Source organism: Malus domestica, chromosome 01 (assembly GCF_042453785.1).
Source record: "Malus domestica chromosome 01, GDT2T_hap1".
NCBI classification, from domain to species: Eukaryota; Viridiplantae; Streptophyta; class Magnoliopsida; order Rosales; family Rosaceae; genus Malus; species Malus domestica.
The window spans coordinates 24,264,958-24,282,964 of record NC_091661.1 but is presented as its reverse complement, the minus strand read 5'-3'; the positions used below and the strand labels follow the sequence as shown (position 1 = coordinate 24,282,964).

The following is an 18,007-nucleotide window of genomic DNA, read 5'->3' as shown; positions in this document are numbered from 1 at the left end:
GGCGTCGTTCTGGGTCGTGAAATGTGCCGCCCTCCAGAAATCACGCGGTTCCTTGTATTTATTTAGGCTCAACGGACGGGCTGAGATCCTCTCCGGATCCTTTAATCCTGGCCTTTCACTGTCAATCTTGCGTCCACGAATTAATGCACTTTTTTTCAAATTTCACCTGTTTGCACGACTTCGTTTGCAGCACTCTCTCCGTTCACTTTGACGGAATTATTATTATTTTCCTTTTATTTTTGGGTAAATTACATAGTAGCCTCTCAGGTTTGAGTTCTATTTGCAATCTTATACAACATCTTTAAAACATTTCACTTTCATACCTCAAGTACTATTTTATTTTAATTTCATACAACCGTTACATTTTCTATCCATGGATCTGTTAAATGCTGACGTGGCTGCCACATATATGTTATGTGGCTACCAAAGGTCTGTCACGTGGCAAATAAAATAAATTTTTAATTTTTTTTTAAAAAACCCGAAATTGGAAGGAAAAAAAAAGGACCGAACCCCTACAACTCAGAAGAAGAAGGATGAAGAAGAAGAAGAGAAGAAGAAGAGAAGAAGAAAGAGGAGGAGGAAGAAGAAGAAGAAGAAGGAAAAAAAAAAGAAAGGGATCGAACCCAGAAGAAGAAGGAGGAAGAAGAAGAAGAGAAGAAGAAAGAGGAGGAGGAGGAAGAAGAAAAAAAAAGAAAAAAAGAAAGGGACCGAACCCAGAAGAAGAAGGAGGAAGAAGAAGAGAAGAAGAAATAGGAGGAGGCGGAAGAAGAAGAAGAAAAAAAAAAGAAAAAAAAAGAAAGGGACCGAACCCAGAAGAGAAGAAGAATGAGGAGGAAGAGAAGAAGAAAGAGGAGGAGGAGGAAGAAGAAGAAGAAGAAGAAAAAAAAAAAAAAGGGACCGAACCCAGAAGAGAAGAAGAAAAAGGAGGAAGAAAAGAAGAAAGAGGAGGAGGAGGAGGAAGAAGAAGATAAAAAAAAAAAAATGATCGAACCCCCTGCAACCCAGAAGAAGGAGGAAGAAGAAGAAGAAAAAAAAAAAAAGGACCGAACCCATAAGAAGAAAGAGAGAAAAAAAAAAAAAAGTGCCAGACAGGTTTTTTTAAAAAAATTAAAAAATTATTTTATTTGCCACGTGGCAGATATTTGGCAGCCACGTGGCATATATGTGGCAACCATGTCAGCATTTAACAGATCCATGGATGGAAAATGTAACGGTTGTATGAAATTGAAATAAAATAGTACTTGAGGTATGAAAGTGAAATGTTTTAAAGATGTTGTATAAGATTGCAATAGACCTCAAACCTGAAGGGCTACTATGTAATTTACCCTTTATTTTTTGTTTGCTCGCATACAACAAAAGATATTGGAGTCAAACTCGGGACCTCGGGTGCAGAACCTGAAACTCGAGACCCCGGGATGATAAATTGACAAGAAAAGAAACGAGTTTACTGTTTTTCATCTGTACTAACTACATGATTAGCAATTCACGCATGCATCATGACTCCGCCAATGGATTTATATTAGCTTGTACCCCACTGTCATTTTCAGCTAGAATCATTAACCAAAAAAAGAAGATTGATTCAACTAAATTCAGATGGAGAAAACCTTGTTTTGTAAGGTGTATACACTTCTCCACAAAGCAGAGTGTTAGATCAAGGTGTATACAGCCCGTTTCATACAAGTTTTTCTCGACCCGAAGACTTAAAAGAGTCAGATGGGAGTAGTATCACATCAGGATTCAGGTGGCAAATGATAGACAAAGGAACTTAAAAAGTTTGCAGGAGTATTGTACATTGTTAAATACAGATACACCCAAAGTCGGATACCGATAGTTCGCTCTCGGGAACAAACCTTTATAGAGGTGAAATGACGAAACGGTTTCCGTTCCCTGAGAGTTTGAATAAGAAGTTGGGTACTGTCCCGTCTGTCCACATATTGACTGGGAAAGCTTACACTACGAATGCATCTAAAGGCAGAGTCCTCCTTCAGGTTAGCCACTTATTCAGCAATTCTGTGTTGGGAGGATGATCCTTTAAGCTGGCCAGATGGAACTGCGAAAACAGAAAGGCAAATACTCAAATCAATCATCATTCGAACTTACTTACAGATGATTTATATCAAATCGTTAAATAAGTCATTACAAACACCGAAAACTGACCTTTAGTAATCCAGCTCCATCCGCCGCTTCTTTGTTTTCCACTGATTCAGAATAAATGCAACTCCATCTTTTAGTGAAGCCCTTCGTCCCTCTTTGTAGTTCCACAATTCCGACGTAATGTACCTGCCACTAGGGTTGTATTCATTGATCTCTGTTAAAGCTGATATTACAGCGTTGCACACTTCCTCACCCAGTTCTTTCTTCAAATCTTTCAATTTTTCATCCTCGACGGATATAACTTCCTGAACATAAAAAGATAAACTAGTGAAAAGGAAGCAAAGGGGCAGCGAGCAAGTGCCAAGTGATTCACAAGGAAAAAGCACGGAGAGCCATTAGAGTATGATTAAAGCTTAAAAATTAGATGATTCAATAATAGCATAAGACTAAAATTTATGCTGTCAACTTTTGTATGTGGGATAATAATGTTGCAAATATTATTGCCCTCAAAGCAGGTTTATCGACCAAAGTAATTAATAGATGCTCACATTGTAATGCATAATGCGTTTTGACAGCGGAGAGTCCATTTCCAACCAGAAATTATAAATGACAATAAAATACAAACCAAACAAACATGTGAATGGAGATCCTATTTGATGAACATCAGCTACCGTCACTGGGAAAGGATTTTGCCACCACAATCACAAATTTGGCACAACTAGTTTTATAAGCAACAAAGAGAAATAACTCACGGGGATAGCCCAACTAGTTCAATCTAAGAAATCTTTTTCATTTATGCCAACATATTGGATACTTTTTTTTTGTCAGATGCTTTCTTGTGCTACGAGAAACAGCAGAAGAACCCAACACAATGAAAAAATGGTATTAGAGAGTACCTTATGCTTCCCGTCGACTGTAGTAACTTTGAAAGGATGCCATTCTGGGTCCTTCAGGTATTCTACCCACAAGGAGCACAGCTCCATTGCCTTCTCTTCTGCTTCTTCCTCATTATACTTTCTCTTCAGTGCTTCTTGGAACGGTTTACTGTCAAGCTCACCCATTCTCCTAACACCAATTTGTGCACTACTTGATATTTCCTTCAATCCCTGCAGATTTAAGAATATTAGTAGCTTATCATAAGCATAAGAAGCTAAGAACAGAACCTTAAGAATTATCTGGTGCACAAAGGGTCATTCCACATTACAGTACAAAATCGAAGATCCACTCCAGTGAAAAGCATTTACATAAACAAACAAAAGCATGTCTGCCTTACAATTTCAGAGTCAAATATCAACCAGTTTTTGCAAAACATGAAAGTAAGGACACATAATTAAATTCTGAATTCTTGAAAGATCATCTGAAATGTCAGAAGTCTTTTTTAGTATAAAGAGATGTAATGGAGCAACATTTATATTAAAATCAAACAGAAAAACTTACATTAATCAATTCCCTCCGGGCTTCCTGCAGCTCATCATTGCTCTTGCGCTCCTTTACAATTAAAGTTTGATTTAAAGCTTCTAAGTCTTCTAGTGATTCTTCCTTTTCTCTCAAGCCTTTGATCATGTTGTCCACCTTTTTCAGCACTTCAACATCACCGTCATCCCCCATGCGCCTTACAACATTTAAGTTCCCTCTTAGTTGCTCAATTTCCAATTCAAGAGTTTGCTTTGTATCCAGTTGCTGTTGCAGCTTAATTATTTTATTGTGGAGCTGTTCCTTTTGCCTCTGGATCAAAATGGTTGTCACATACATCAAAGATCTTCTCTGAAATCAATATATAATGTTCAGATCATTTTTAAGCACTTAAAAATAGCCAACAAACCTTCTGATCTTCAGCCAGTTTCAATAAATTTGCATTAGCCTTCAGTTGCTCCATAGAAGCCAAGTGAAGAGAACTATTTTTTATGGAATTCTACAAGAACAACAACATCACTGTTATCAAGTGTTCGGAACCATCCTTAAAGGTTTCAACAACAATGACTACAAATTAAATGCAACTCATGCTGCAATCTAAAAGTAACCAAGACAAAAAACATCACACAATATAAATAAATTAAACACAAATGCATCAAGCCTAAAATACTCATGATACAATTTGATGACACTTGAATATCATGCTAATTTTCAGTAACTTTCAACAAACTAGTTTCCATCCTTTCAATATTCATAATTTATATAAGTTCACAAGAATTTAATCATGAAATCTAAGAGAGAATGTGCAACAATGGTGCAGAACTTAGTAAACCTTTTCAATCTCCTCAGCAAGCTTCCTACTTTCATCTTCGTTGGCAACTGCACGCTTCTCCATTTCTTCTATGCGGGACTCTAGCTCTTTCTTTTGAGTTTCGAGTTGCAACTTAAGTTTTTCATGGTCGCCAAAAATCCTCTGAAAGTGATCCCGAGCGCTCGTCTGTATCTTTTTAATCTCTATCAAAACAAAAAAAATGCATGTCAGGAAGTAATGTTGCTACAGCCTCATACCAGTATAAAATGATAATGAAATATAATAAACCCAAAATGGTGAAAACCAAGCCACTTTATCCAAATCATGCAGAAACCGTACAGCTGCAGAAATGGAATATAACGAATGTAATAGATACTTGGGATTCAACTCTAATGAGGGAATCAGAAAAGTAAGCAAAAAAAAAAAAAAAAAAAAAAAGCTGTAACTTCATTCTATTTGATAAATAGCACTCTTCCATTTTTTTTAATGAATAAAACAAAATCTTACCTTCATTATAAGTCTGAATGATCTTTTCTTTCTCTGTGATTACGCTCTTAATGGAGTTTGTAGTTTCACTACATTTCAGCTCCATCTCTTCCAAGTCTTTGTACTTGACCTCAATGATGTTGTTAAGATTAGTTACTAGTCTATCCTGCTTCCTGGCTTCTTCCTCCGTAATTTCAGAAATTGATTTAAGGTCTCCAATCTTGCGGAGGTGTTCTCCAACAATATTAGAAGCTTTATAGTCATCTGAACGAGCAACCCAAGCATAAAGTCCAGATTTTTGGTCACTGTTAATCTCCCAGTCCTTTTTTCCATGATGGTCTACATCATACGCCTTCTCAAATGACATGGCATTAACATAGCCAGGCCAATCTTTCCTAAACTCCACGATCGCACTTCCCGAGTGACCCCGAAAATTCCATAAAGGGTGCACCCTTAAGGGATTGAACCCTCTCCTTATTAGCTCATCTCTCAGTTTCGATCCACTTTCCCCGACGTATCGCCCATCATTGGCCCGTCTGGTTGGAATATTAACCACTACCCCTGTCCAAGGCCACACTAACTTTTCATCGTGGTCACAATCAATTGGGGGTTCTTCCTCACCCACACGTTTAGATGGGCCACCTTCAGCTGCTAGATCATTTTCCAAATATTTCACCACAGCTAAGTGTTTGGCCTTTTCTTCTGTGCTTCTCTTTTCTGAAGTACTCTTTCCCACCCCAGAAGCATGTTGGAGAAGGTCCTTGCGAACAGAACCCCGCTTTTTCTTATTCGGGCAGAAAGGGCAAGTATATGTCCCATCTGAGTTTCTCACACTGTGTTTTCCATTCTTCAGCTCTTCATAATATTCTTCTACCTCCTCATCCAATTCTGTTTCACTCATATCAGTATCATCTTCAGAGCTATGATCCGCCACACTCCCCATTTGAACTTTGTTTAAAGAGCACTAAACCATGAAAACATAAAATATTGAATATCAATGTCACTAGTCAAAATTGTGAGAATTCGATGGTTTTTAATGGTTCATTTTGTGGGAAGCAGAACATGTGCAACGGCAGGTTAAAGAGGTAGATATAAGTGTTTAGTTGCCGCCGTTGAGTTTGAAGTGTCTAGTACGGATCAATACTGTTAATCTAATTTCTTGCGAACTTGACACTATTTGCACCACAAAACCCAACATAAACGTCCCCAATAAAGTTCAGGAAAAGAAAAGCTTATGGGTAAATTTGTTGCTCCCTAAGCACCGAATCAACGGATTCAAAATTAAAAGCAAAGTGAAGCCAGAAAAGAAAGGACAAGCATAACCAAAGCTACACCAACATTCAGGATACATAAAGAAATCACACAAATTAAGGCTTAGGGTTACACAAGTTGAGTCCTTGTACAGCAGTGAAACCGCTTTATATAGAATTCGGGTTCGGTCTCCGCATCATTCCTTTAATTCTCTACTGCAAAATCACTCATAGGACAATTTCCAAAATAAAAATCTATCTTTGCCTTAAAAGAAACATTTTGCCATATGAAACCGCATTGTAACAAAATTCACGCAACCCTGAAAAATCATCAAAATTCCAAAAGAAAAATCGCCAAAAAATTAAATGAAAACCATACATAAATAGTGTCCTAATGTTATTCCATCGATTAAACAAACACATACACACAAATTATACAAGCAGATGCCGCAGATCAGAGAAAACACAGAGCAAAACGGAAGCTGAAGCTGCAAAGCTCGAAGCCAAACAACCCAAAAGCCCAAAATTCACAATGCATGCTGTAATTCAACATTTCAACCAAACAAGCACATGCATGTAACGGAACAAGCAAACCCAACAGCGATCAGCTAAATTATGGAGAGAGAGAGAGAGATTGACCTGCGGAAATCGGAGCTCCTGAGCTCCAAAATTAGGGTTTGGGGGGGAAGAAGAATTGGGGGCAGGGCTCTGAGTGAGTCGCAGCAGCTCAGTGCCCAGCGGAGGCCACAAAAGCGAAAGAGGAAATTGGTAATTGGAGCACTGTGCTGTCCGCGACAAGTGACAAAATCGAGAGGGCGACAAATGTATGAAATTGGAGACGTCACAATCCTAACCTAACAAACCTTTATATATAGCATTTCTATAAGGGACGCAAAACCTCTTTTACATCCCCATTTTCTTGTTCGATTGAAGTAAATAGTTTTGTTCTAAAGTTGATTTACTCAATATTTGTATCTATATAATTATGATGTGTTTAATTTTAATTTGGATCAAATGTGATTGTCGGATTAAAAAAGGGTTCAGATAATTCATTTTTCATAATGGAGTATAGAGACCGAGTGTCATAATAAAAAAGATACGTTATATGTGTTGTGGGTTTGCCTTTTTCCAATTTTGTCAGTCAAGTGCAAGTAACTCGTGAGTAACTCACGTGTTTAGTATCTTTAGCTACGTTTCACATGCAACACTTTAATCAGTTTCTTGTTAATGTAATGTCTGGTTCACGAGATGTGACTTTTACATTTTCAAATTTCAGTGTATTGAAACATGTACGTTGTGGGTGGGTGGTGTGCAAATATGCCATATACATAAGTTATTGCATCTCTTGTTTAAGATGTATTAGTACTTTGATAAGTACGACGTGTTTGTTTAGCAAACAAAGTATTATTGTCAAGAAATTATCAAAAATGAATTGATAACTACATATAACCTAACAAGTTTGGAAGAAAATATGCGTCAAATTAACAAATTCGGGAATAAATAAATTATTAACAAGTACATAATAAATTTCAAGATCAGTGTGCCAAAGGCCATCTAAACACTTCATTGCCATCTCTGGTTCTAGTCTTGGGTGATCCTTTACGATTGTAATCCACCTTGCATTATATATAAAATTGTTAATAACTTGTTAACACGATTTGAATTCACACGAAAAATTTAATGTTCAAGTTGTGCTTAATTAGGTCATATATGTAGCAATGGATCAATAAGTCATCCATCAAAATAACATGTCATTTCATGTCAATCATCATATCACATGTTTTAACTGTTAAAAGAATAAAATTACATTAGTACTTATTTAAATATCATGTGTATAATATAAAGTATTTTTCATCAATAGAGTGAGGAAGAAAATATAACATGTGAATAAAATTAATATTACATTAGTACTTATTTAAATAAATAAATTATTTACAATTTTCATATATATTTTACTAAAATATACCAGCAATCGGCACACACGCTCCATGTGTGCAACAAAATTTATTTTTTATTTGACTACAACTTATCGTTAATGAGCACGGATGACAACTCAAAAAAGAAAAAGACAAATAAAAAAATAGAAGAGAAAAAGGTAGGAGAACCTAGGGAAGGTAGAGAGGAAAATGAGGAGAAAAGTGAGGTTTATTTATTTATTTTAATTTTTAAATAGGATATGCTATATTTACATGGTTCTGATGTTAGTATAAAAAAACAGTAAAATTTGTGTTATGCGTAATTACTAAATTGTTTATTTTTTTTTATTTTTGTTCAATTATAATGAGAGAGCTAGAATGGTAATTTGCTAAAATTTTAATTGATAAATAGAATTTTATTAATAGGTAATTTAGATAAATACCGAATAGAGCGAGTGAAAAAATATAACATGTGCAAATGCAATAAACATAGTAACACTCAATGTTTACTGTTTTAGCGGGTCGGTTAGGCGCATCAACCCGTAACCCGTTAATAAACTTTAACGCTCCAGATCCGACCCGCTCCCCAGGTCGCCTTCTCATCCCCACCCCTATGTTTCTCGCAAACTCAGACGCACATAGACGAGTGAGCTTCCAGGAGCACCAGAAAACCGTGGCGGAAGATGTTCAATCAGTTCGGAGCAACGGCGGAGACTCTAAGCAAGGCGTCGACACTGGTGTTCCGGATCGGCACCGACGCCCACCTCTACGACGATCCCGACGACGTCAGCATCGCTCCTCTCCTGGACAGCAGGTTCGACTCCGAGAAGTGCGAGGCTCTCAAGCGTTTACTCGCTCTCATCGCCCAGGGATTCGAAGTCTCCAATTTCTTCCCTCAGGTACCTCTCCAACTTCATCACTCTCGACTTCGAATCCCAAAAAAAAGAAAGATAAAAATTGAATAATCGTAGCCATCAATTTAGTAATTTGAAATTCGATTTGGTTGAATTGGAATCGCAGGTTGTGAAGAACGTAGCGTCGCAGTCATTGGAAGTGAAGAAGCTCGTTTACGTGTACTTGCTGCATTATGCTCAAAAGTAAGCTAAATTCAACCTTTTGATTTCAACCGAATCGTTTACTCAAATTTTGAGCTTTTTTTTTTTTTTTTTTTGCTTTTGTTTTAAGTATTTTTCATGCTTACTTTAATTTAGGCGTCCGAATGAAGCGTTGCTGTCAATTAATTATTTCCAGAAGGATTTAGGGGATCCAAATCCGTTAGTGAGGGCGTGGGCGCTGAGAACCATGGCGGGGATACGCCTGCACGTTATTGCACCTTTGGTTCTTGTTGCAGCCAGAAAATGTGCTAGAGATCCGTCTGTGTATGTTAGGAAATGCGCGGCCAATGCACTTCCTAAGCTGCACGATTTGCGCCTTGAGGAGAATACTGTGGGGATTGAAGAGGTTTGATTTCGGTGCTTATTTGTAGTTCTCATCATTAAGATGTTGATGATCAATTGATTTGATCTTATGATCTGCTGTCTGTTCTCTTATGTAAGCTATAAAAAGTCCATCCGTTGGTCCCGTTGATATTTCATCGGAAATGATTGTGAAATCACATGTCCTGTGCAAATTCATTTCATGTATTGACGTTTGCGATGCTTGTGTCCCGATCATCACAACCTTTCTAGTCTGTACATTGTATTGTACTAGCTGCATTGCCATATTTGTATATGTGTTTATCTTATATCATTATAACATCCGAAACTCTAGGTCCAGTGTCACTAATGTTCGTATAATGGTCTTCTCTGTGCAGATTATTGGAACATTGTTGAATGACTCTTCCCCTTGTGTCGTTGGAGCTGCTGCTGCTGCTTTCTCTTCTGTTTGTCCAAATAATTTGTCACTGATTGGAAGGAACTATAAAAGGTTATGTGAGGTTCTTCCTGATGTGGAAGAATGGGGTAAAATAGTTTTAATTGGGATCCTTTTGCGCTATGTAGTCGCAAGGCATGGGCTTATAAAGGAATCCATTATGTTCTCTTTGCATGGAACAGCGAATTCTCGATCTGAAAAGGATTGTGCGGACACCAACTCTGCGTTGGATGACGATGGTGACATTAATGGTCTTTATGAGTCTGAATTAACAAATGCTGTATCCCGTTGTTATATTGAAGGACCAGCTGAATACTTATCACGATTAAGTTTCATGAATAAAGATTCCTCTGAATTTAATTATGCTCGTTTTACATCTGGAAAGAATAACGATGATGTGAAGATCCTGCTGCAATGTACATCGCCATTGTTGTGGAGTAATAATAGTGCAGTTGTACTAGCAGCTGCTGGTGTACATTGGATTATGGCATCAACGGAGGATTTAAAAAGAATCATTAAGCCGCTCTTGTTCGTTCTAAGATCATCCAATGCCTCAAAATATGTGGTAGTTAACATTTCCTTGCAGTTAATTAGTTTGTATGAGCATTGAAGTACTTTTTTTTTTTTTTTAAGTTTATTGATGCATGCACGTGACTGTGAATTCATATATTGTTGATATTTCATAAACATTTCTTTTGTCCTCTTTGAATTTTCTTTTCTTAATTTACAGTTGGTAAGATGGTAAGGATCGTTTTATTGATTGACCAGTGCAGGTTTTATGTAACATTCAAGTATTTGCCAAAGCAATTCCTTCACTCTTCTCTCCATACTTTGAAGACTTCTTTATATGCTCTTCGGAATCATATCAAATTAAAGCTTTGAAACTGGATATACTGGCTTACATCGCTACAGATTCATCAATTTCGTTTATACTCAAAGAATTTCAGGTAGTTTTTTCCCCTTTGAAATTAGATTTTTCTTTTCCTCTTACCACAGATACTCATGTCTGCTAGATTGTTCATAATATTAAGTGCATGTTTGCTTGATTTATTTGTTAGCTATGCACCATCAACTTTATTTGAGAATTTCAAACTTGTATGTGTTACAATTTGTAAAATGAAAGCCGGGTATGCTTTGCTTATTGTTTGTGTTTGTTGCTAGGATTATATTAGAGATCCCGACAGGAGATTTGCTGCCGATACTGTTGCTGGAATTGGCATATGTGCGCAACGACTTCCAGAAATGGCAAATGCATGCTTGGAATTTCTATTGGCTTTGACCAGACAGCGTCTGTGACTATCTACCTGTTGTATTGATCTTCAGAAAGTTTTGCTTCTTGAGTTCTGAACTAATATCTAATTTTGCAGAACTTATGACTGGTGAGTTTGGGTCTGTGGATGCCGAAGCAGATATATTGATTCAAGCAATAATGTCTATTAAGTCAATCATTCAGCTAGATCCACCGAGTCATGAAAAGGTATTTTCAATTTTCTGCTGAGTTGCTGTCATTAGATGTCTAATCAGGGGTGTAGAGGTGATTTACTAGTGTTGTTTGTGATGCCTTGTTACCTTGTCTTTCTTCTCTCTGTTTTTTGGGGCATTTATTAACTGACATTTACACCTTTTCAAGGTTATTATTCAATTGGTTCGAAGTTTAACTTCAATAAGGGTGCCTGCTGCACGTGCTATGGTTGTTTGGATGCTGGGGGAGTATAACTCTTTAGGTGATCTCATCCCAAGGATGTTAGCTACAGTGCTCAAGTATCTTGCAGGGTGCTTTGCTTCTGAAGAAGTGGAAACAAAGCTTCAGATTTGTAATACCGCTGTTAAGGTACTACTGCATGGAGGTCTTCTCTAAGTACATGGGGTGAATGTGACTATGTTTCTTTCTAAATGTTGAGGTTATCTGTTCTGTAGGTTTTATTGGGGGCAAAAGGGGATGACGTGTTGACAATCAAAATGGTTTTAATCTACGTGTTGGAGCTGGCCAAATGCGACTTAAATTATGACGTTCGTGACCGAGCTCATTTCTTAAAGAAACTCCTGTCAACTTATTTAGATTCTCAATGTCTGGAGGAGGGAACCAACCGTCCGGGTCAACAAAAAGATAGTTCACTTCTCCTGGCAGAAAACTTGTTTGGGAAACAAAATAAACCAGTGTGCCATGAGCCCATTGATCACCGGTTTTACCTTCCTGGCTCTTTATCGCAGATAGTACTTCATGCTGCTCCAGGGTATGAGCCTCTCCCAAAGCCCTGTAGTTTGCGCTGTGATGGCCCCGAAATGAATGAAAATGGTGAATCATATGTTACAGACGATGAGGACTCAGCGTCTGAATCTTTGGATGAGGAAATTGCTTCTAGTTACAGTTCGCAACGTTCTAATGTTGATTCAACTGGCACTGATGACGGTGAAGACGCTGGTTCTGCAAGTGAAGACGATGACAATTCTCATCAGTTGATTCAGTTTTCAGATGAAAGGAAAAATGGAGCTTCTCAGTCTGCTTCTGATTTTGGCGAATTGTTGTCAAATAGAGCTTTAGAATCATGGTTAGATGACCAACCTGGTTTTTCAAAACCAAATACTTCAGAACACACTCAACACAGTCAAGTCCGTACATCTTCAGCAAGAATCTCCATCGGGGATATTGGAGGTCAAGTTAGACCTAAAAGATATCCACTCTTGGACCCTGTGAATGGAAATGGCTTAAAGGTTGACTATTCATTTTCATCTGAGATTTCAAGTATCTCTCCTCTGTTTATATGTATAGAAGTTTCCTTCAAGAACTGCTCAAATGAGACCATGTCTGATATAACTTTTGTGGATGAGGAATCCGGAAAAGGCAAGGACTCTGTAGAGCAATCGTCGTTTTCAGATGAAAGGTAATTTAACTGTACATGTCTGGTAATTTAACTCACAATACAAAATACTTCTGCAATAAATACTTGATATGTCATGCCTGAGATACATAAATTGGCTATCTTTTGGTTAGGAACTCTCGACCATTTTTGGTTATAGAACAGGATGATGATTACTTTGTTAAAACCCATGTGTTATACTTTAGGTTGAGGTTAATAGGCCAAATAAGTTGTTTTTATGGTGGATTTGTCAAATAAATCTGCACGCAAAAGCATTTCTGGAGATTTCTTTAAGATCTACTATCATTATATCTTACTATTCTTAATGATCCTAAGTGAGATCTAATGGAGTAGTTTGGTTAGGCTTTAGTGAATTTTTACAGTTTCCAGACTGGTCCGTGCTATGCCTGGGGGTTCCACTGTTCATAATCGAGCAGGATGATTTAATAAAATGCATTTGTTTTATTCTTGTATCATGTATTAAGAATGTTTATTTCTTTTGTAAGGGCCTAATCTTTTGTTACGATTATCTTGATACCGCAGCTCCACGATACCTCAAAGTAATGAGCCAAATCTAGTTGCTGTAGAAGAGATCACTTCTCTGGAACCTGGTCAGACTATAACAAGAAGCATCCAGGTCCGCTTCCATCACCACCTCTTGCCTCTAAAACTGGCCTTATATTGTAACGGCAAGAGGCATCCTATTAAGTTGCGGCCTGACATTGGATACTTTGTAAAAGCTCTTCCTATGGATGTTGAAGCCTTTACAAATAAGGAGTCTCAACTGCGTGGAATGTTTGAATGCGTAAGAAGGTAAACTGACTCTTTTTTTTTCTATTGTCGTATAGGCAAATTTCACTTATTGATAATAGTTTCCGAAAAGCCCCTTCTCATTCGGTCTTTGTAATTCTATAATATTGTGTTTTCTTCAACAGGTGCACCTTCACTGACCATATCAAGGAGTTGGACAAGGACAAGGGTGATAATTCATTGGTGGAAGACAAATTTCTCGTAATCTGCCGAAGTCTTGCATTGAAGATGCTCAGCAATGCAAATCTTCATCTTGTATCCGTTGATTTGCCAGTTGCAGCAAAGCTTGATGATGCAACAGGCCTGTGCTTACGGTTCAGCAGCAAGATTTTAAGCACCTCTGCCCCCTGCTTGATAACCATTACTGTCGAAGGTAGATGTTCCGAACCATTGGAAATGTCAGTTAAAGTAAACTGTGAAGAAACTGTGTTTGGGTTGAATCTTCTGAACAGGATCGTAAATTTCTTAGTTGAGCCCTCCCATGCCCACGTGAGTTCGTAAGGACATTGGAAACCAGTAATTGAGTTTTGGAGAGAACATAGAAAACCCGCCGTGTACTGCCAACTCTTCTGGCTATCCGTATGTTTAATGTATTTCTGTACAGCGGGCAAAAGCTCGGTATTACACTCATTCACAGAATTGTCTCGAGTTCATTTTCTTTCGCTCGGAAAGTGTTCGTTCTTGATTTTCAGTCTCTACTTCTTGTAATTTATGGGACATGAAATTTTATGTAATTTAAATCCATATGAAGTACACATTTCCAGTGGAATGATTGAAGAGAGTGTACAATAAGTTATTAGCTAATCACATTTAATTTCTCTGCACAGTGATTAATCTTTCGCCGGAGCTAGTTACATTTCGATTAACCGATGACGTTAAAGCTACAGGCTATGCCCTTCTGCAACTCTTGTTATTTTGGCTCACAACGGCAGCAGGTACCGGAACTCGGATTCATAAGGCTGGACTTCCACCGTTCTGATTATCGGAGACTTCGTCTCTCCATTCAAGCATTCCATTATCAATTGTTTCAACGAACCAGACCGCGGCAGTTGGCTGTAAATCCATTCCAGCAATGATTCCATACCGTCTGCAAAATCGAGCATGTTCCATTGAAGGAGCTTGGGCACCACAATTTTCTTCTTGCTTGTGACTCCCACCGAAGCTTCCAAGTACTCCAGTTTTGCTCTCTCCAACTCATTGACTATGTCGTCGGAGGTGTAAACCCTTAACTGCATGCACATCAGAGCTTAATTTCATCAAATCTACGGAGAAAAATGTTGTGAAATAACGTAGGGGAGAGCTAGGCACTCCTTACTGCCGGTGAGGACCAACTGCCGCGGCAAAGAGCAAATGTGACGTTAGGTTCAGGGTATCCGAGACCGTACGCATGTCTTAGTAGCATTTCCTTCTCATAGGCAGGCCCCTACCGAGTGATGTAAATTAATCAGGAAAAAAACATACATATGAAGAAAGAAAAAAAGAGAGGGTGCAGTTGGAGATCAAGTTTTGATATCTGTTTCACGTACATGTTTCGATTCAGATGGATGGCGGAGAATGAAATGCTCGATAGCCAGAGCATTCAGCACTATGCCTCCGACATTTAGAGCAGCCTAGGCGAAAACGGGATCATTTAGTCTCAGTATTATATGAAAGCTATAAATCTAACCTCATTTTTTAGCCGTCTGCACTCCCAACTGAATGTTTTACGATTTTTTCTACGAATGACAGAATTGGTGTACCTTGTTCATAAGTGCCAGCAGTTTCTCCGGTGTGGACGGCAGCCCATGTTCCAGAAATGCCTGAAATTTGATAAGAAATAGAAGCTCCGATTACATATCATTCTCGGATTTTTCGGTTTCTTACTAAACATTGCTTAAGATCTCTTACAGTACATGCATGATGCAGGCGTTGTAGATGTTGATCCAGAACGCCAACTTTTGCTTGTAGGTCAAGGAAGTCAAGTCCACGTCACACAGCTGATGCATCAAATTCCTGAATTCACAAGAAAAAAATGTCGTCGAAACAATACTTTCCGGTTTTGACAATACTTGTAGGCCAAGCAGGTAGTTACCTCAACTTTTCGATTGCATTCAAACACTCAGACAATCGGCTGACATCAAACGTGCTCCTCGTGATCTGGATGAAGTTTTTGTACGGGCCAACATCCCTGACAGCACCGTCTAAGTCGGGCAATATGCAGTAAGGGTCGGCATTGGACGAGGTGTTGTAGTTGAAGAAAATTGTGGATGATTTGCAGTTGAATGAGGTCTTCGGAATGAGCCCCTTCGAGTTCATGCAGGAAAGTGCAAGCTTTGGGACAACAGATGATCCCTCCTTGTCGAGTGATGTTTGTTTCAGTTCAAGAAATATGGATATAAGGCACTTGAGAAGTTCTTCCGAGAGTTCATTTGGTTTCAGATCATTTTCTCCATGGCCCTGGTTTCTGCTTCTTCCCCTTTGTCTCCTTGATAATTCAGCAGTTTCACCTGTTCAAACACACATAAAGAAGAATTATTTATTTGTAACGAACGGACACGTCGAGAAACAGTCATTTCTACGTAGTAATCTTAAATTTCGATCCCGTTTATTGACATGGGTTGATTGTTTTAGCCTTTTAGGGTGTAAAATCGCGACGATTTAATCAACATTTAAATCTAAAACTTTAGGATTCTAGTCTCAGATCGGTAATCACTTCGGTAAAGAACAGACGTCCTGCATGCATAATCTTGACAATTAATAATCAACCCTATCAATAAATGAGATTAAACCAGAGTTGAGTAAATATGATCATAAGTGAGATTTCCATGATATTTCCGTCCTTTGATAAAGAACAGACGTCCTGCATACATAATCTTGACGGGATTGTCATCTACTGAAATTAGACTATTGGAACAATCCAATTCCAGTCAGATTCATTGAAGAGTATACAATCTCACATCGGAAATCTTACGAAATAAAATACATCGTACGTTAGGTGGTTCAATTACTAATAGCATTGAGACCTTTAGTAATAACAAGCAGTTTACCATCAGCATATGTGAAATTCCATCTTGGGATATCTGCTGCAGAACCTACAGAAGCTCTTCTATCCTTCAACCTTCTTTCTTTTCTCAAATTTCTCAAAGCTTCGTAGTTCTGTGATCTGCATCTCTCTTCATTCACCACTGACTGGTTTCCCACCCTGCATAACAAGTGATTCTGTTGCCCTAATTGCTTCCGCTGTACTTCCCACTCTCTTGTTTGTTCCCTCTCATGGTACAACCTCAGTTTCAGCTCTTCGACTTTTCTTTCGAGTTGACCTATCTCTTCCTCCACCATTGCCAGCTCCAAAAACAGCTCCTGAAACTGCCATACAAAAATGTGTCGATATAATTGTAGCAAACAAAACTTACTGAAATTATTTCAACATCGAGGGTGTGTCCCTTATTTATATCCATAGTCGCGTTCAAAGTGCTTATATTGTCATACTGTGAATCTAGACCACATGTTCATGCAAAAATTAATGTGACCAAACTGGTCTAGACTCATAGTCTGTCAACAGAGTCTTGTTATATTAACACAACGATACCTGAGGTGGAAACAACGATAAAAGACAAGGATGTGACTGAACAGGTCCATGGAGTGCACATTGCAGAAACCTGCCAAGTGTTTGTTCTCCATCCAACTCTGCCTGCAATTTCTTAACCTGTATAAATACAGAAGAATTTGACTCTGTGTCAAGCTTATGTGACAAATTCCTAACATGTTACACAGAATTCTACGCCGGAAACAAGCGAAAAACTTAAAACAATCATCACCTCTTCCTCAAGGTCGAGTTTTTTCTGCTTCTCCTCGCTTCGCTGCATTAGAAAGTCTTCGAATTTCATTATTTGCAGAGGCAAAGATCACCACCAGCTAACAGTTTGGGAATCTGAGGGCTGCAGGAATAATGGAAGTTGTTGAGGCAGGGAGAGGTGCCTAAAACAAAGGGAGAGTGAGGTGACTTCGTGGGTGCCATTAAGGGTAGGTAGAAGACAAGAGGAGGAGGTTGAGATTTGAGAAGATTGGGAGGGAAGGAAGGAGAAGAGTGAAAAATTGTGAGATTGAAATGCATGAGAGAATGGAGAATGTGCGGTGGAAGAAAATCTCGGATAACTAGGTATCAAACTCATCACAAATATATACTGACATCGTCATTAATTTACGTGAGTTAAAAAAGAGACTTATTCTGTTCAAACTTCAAATGAAGATAAATATCATTAAACGAAAAGATAGTTGATGCGCTAGAAGAATCTTTGAAGGACGTAAATATGTGATTGTATACGGTTGGAATTGTTATCATTATTGTTGGTGTTAGGGGAAGTGCATGGCAATCCCATGATCTCTTTTTTCTAAAAGTTGAATTTCTATTTAATTTCAACTGCAGGAGGAGGGCGGTGGGGACGTGAAGTCCATGAACACAAAAAATAAGACGCCAAATTTGAAAAAGTAAATAAAAGAAAATAAAAAAATAAAAAA

At 38.2% G+C, this 18,007-nt stretch overlaps 3 protein-coding genes across 3 annotated transcripts; 1 reads left to right on the top strand and 2 right to left on the bottom strand.

Annotated features, from left to right (window-relative positions):
• Nucleotides 1-1,736: 1,736 nt before the first annotated feature.
• On the bottom strand, nt 1,737-6,927 carry LOC103406319 (protein INVOLVED IN DE NOVO 2-like). Its single transcript, XM_008345316.4, has 8 exons — nt 6,694-6,927; nt 4,826-5,768; nt 4,340-4,521; nt 3,917-4,006; nt 3,532-3,819; nt 2,991-3,200; nt 2,158-2,399; nt 1,737-2,050 (listed from the first exon to the last, which is right to left on the bottom strand). Exons 2-7 carry the CDS (start codon nt 5,745-5,747, stop codon nt 2,160-2,162), a joined length of 1,932 nt encoding a protein of 643 aa, XP_008343538.2. The 5' UTR covers nt 5,748-5,768; nt 6,694-6,927; the 3' UTR covers nt 1,737-2,050; nt 2,158-2,159.
• Nucleotides 6,928-8,558: 1,631 nt separating this feature from the next.
• Nucleotides 8,559-14,302, top strand: LOC103434048 (AP3-complex subunit beta-A-like). Its single transcript, XM_008372360.4, has 11 exons — nt 8,559-8,869; nt 8,991-9,067; nt 9,182-9,431; nt 9,784-10,407; nt 10,616-10,789; nt 11,004-11,130; nt 11,210-11,319; nt 11,473-11,673; nt 11,760-12,724; nt 13,244-13,513; nt 13,636-14,302. Exons 1-11 carry the CDS (start codon nt 8,654-8,656, stop codon nt 14,009-14,011), a joined length of 3,390 nt encoding a protein of 1,129 aa, XP_008370582.3. The 5' UTR covers nt 8,559-8,653; the 3' UTR covers nt 14,012-14,302.
• Nucleotides 14,219-17,631, bottom strand: LOC103434057 (uncharacterized). The gene is made up of 9 exons (XM_008372368.4): nt 17,308-17,631; nt 17,079-17,195; nt 16,537-16,855; nt 15,582-15,996; nt 15,403-15,502; nt 15,250-15,309; nt 15,037-15,120; nt 14,826-14,933; nt 14,219-14,739 (listed from the first exon to the last, which is right to left on the bottom strand). Exons 1-9 carry the CDS (start codon nt 17,374-17,376, stop codon nt 14,431-14,433), a joined length of 1,581 nt encoding a protein of 526 aa, XP_008370590.3. The 5' UTR covers nt 17,377-17,631; the 3' UTR covers nt 14,219-14,430.
• Nucleotides 17,632-18,007: the final 376 nt, after the last annotated feature.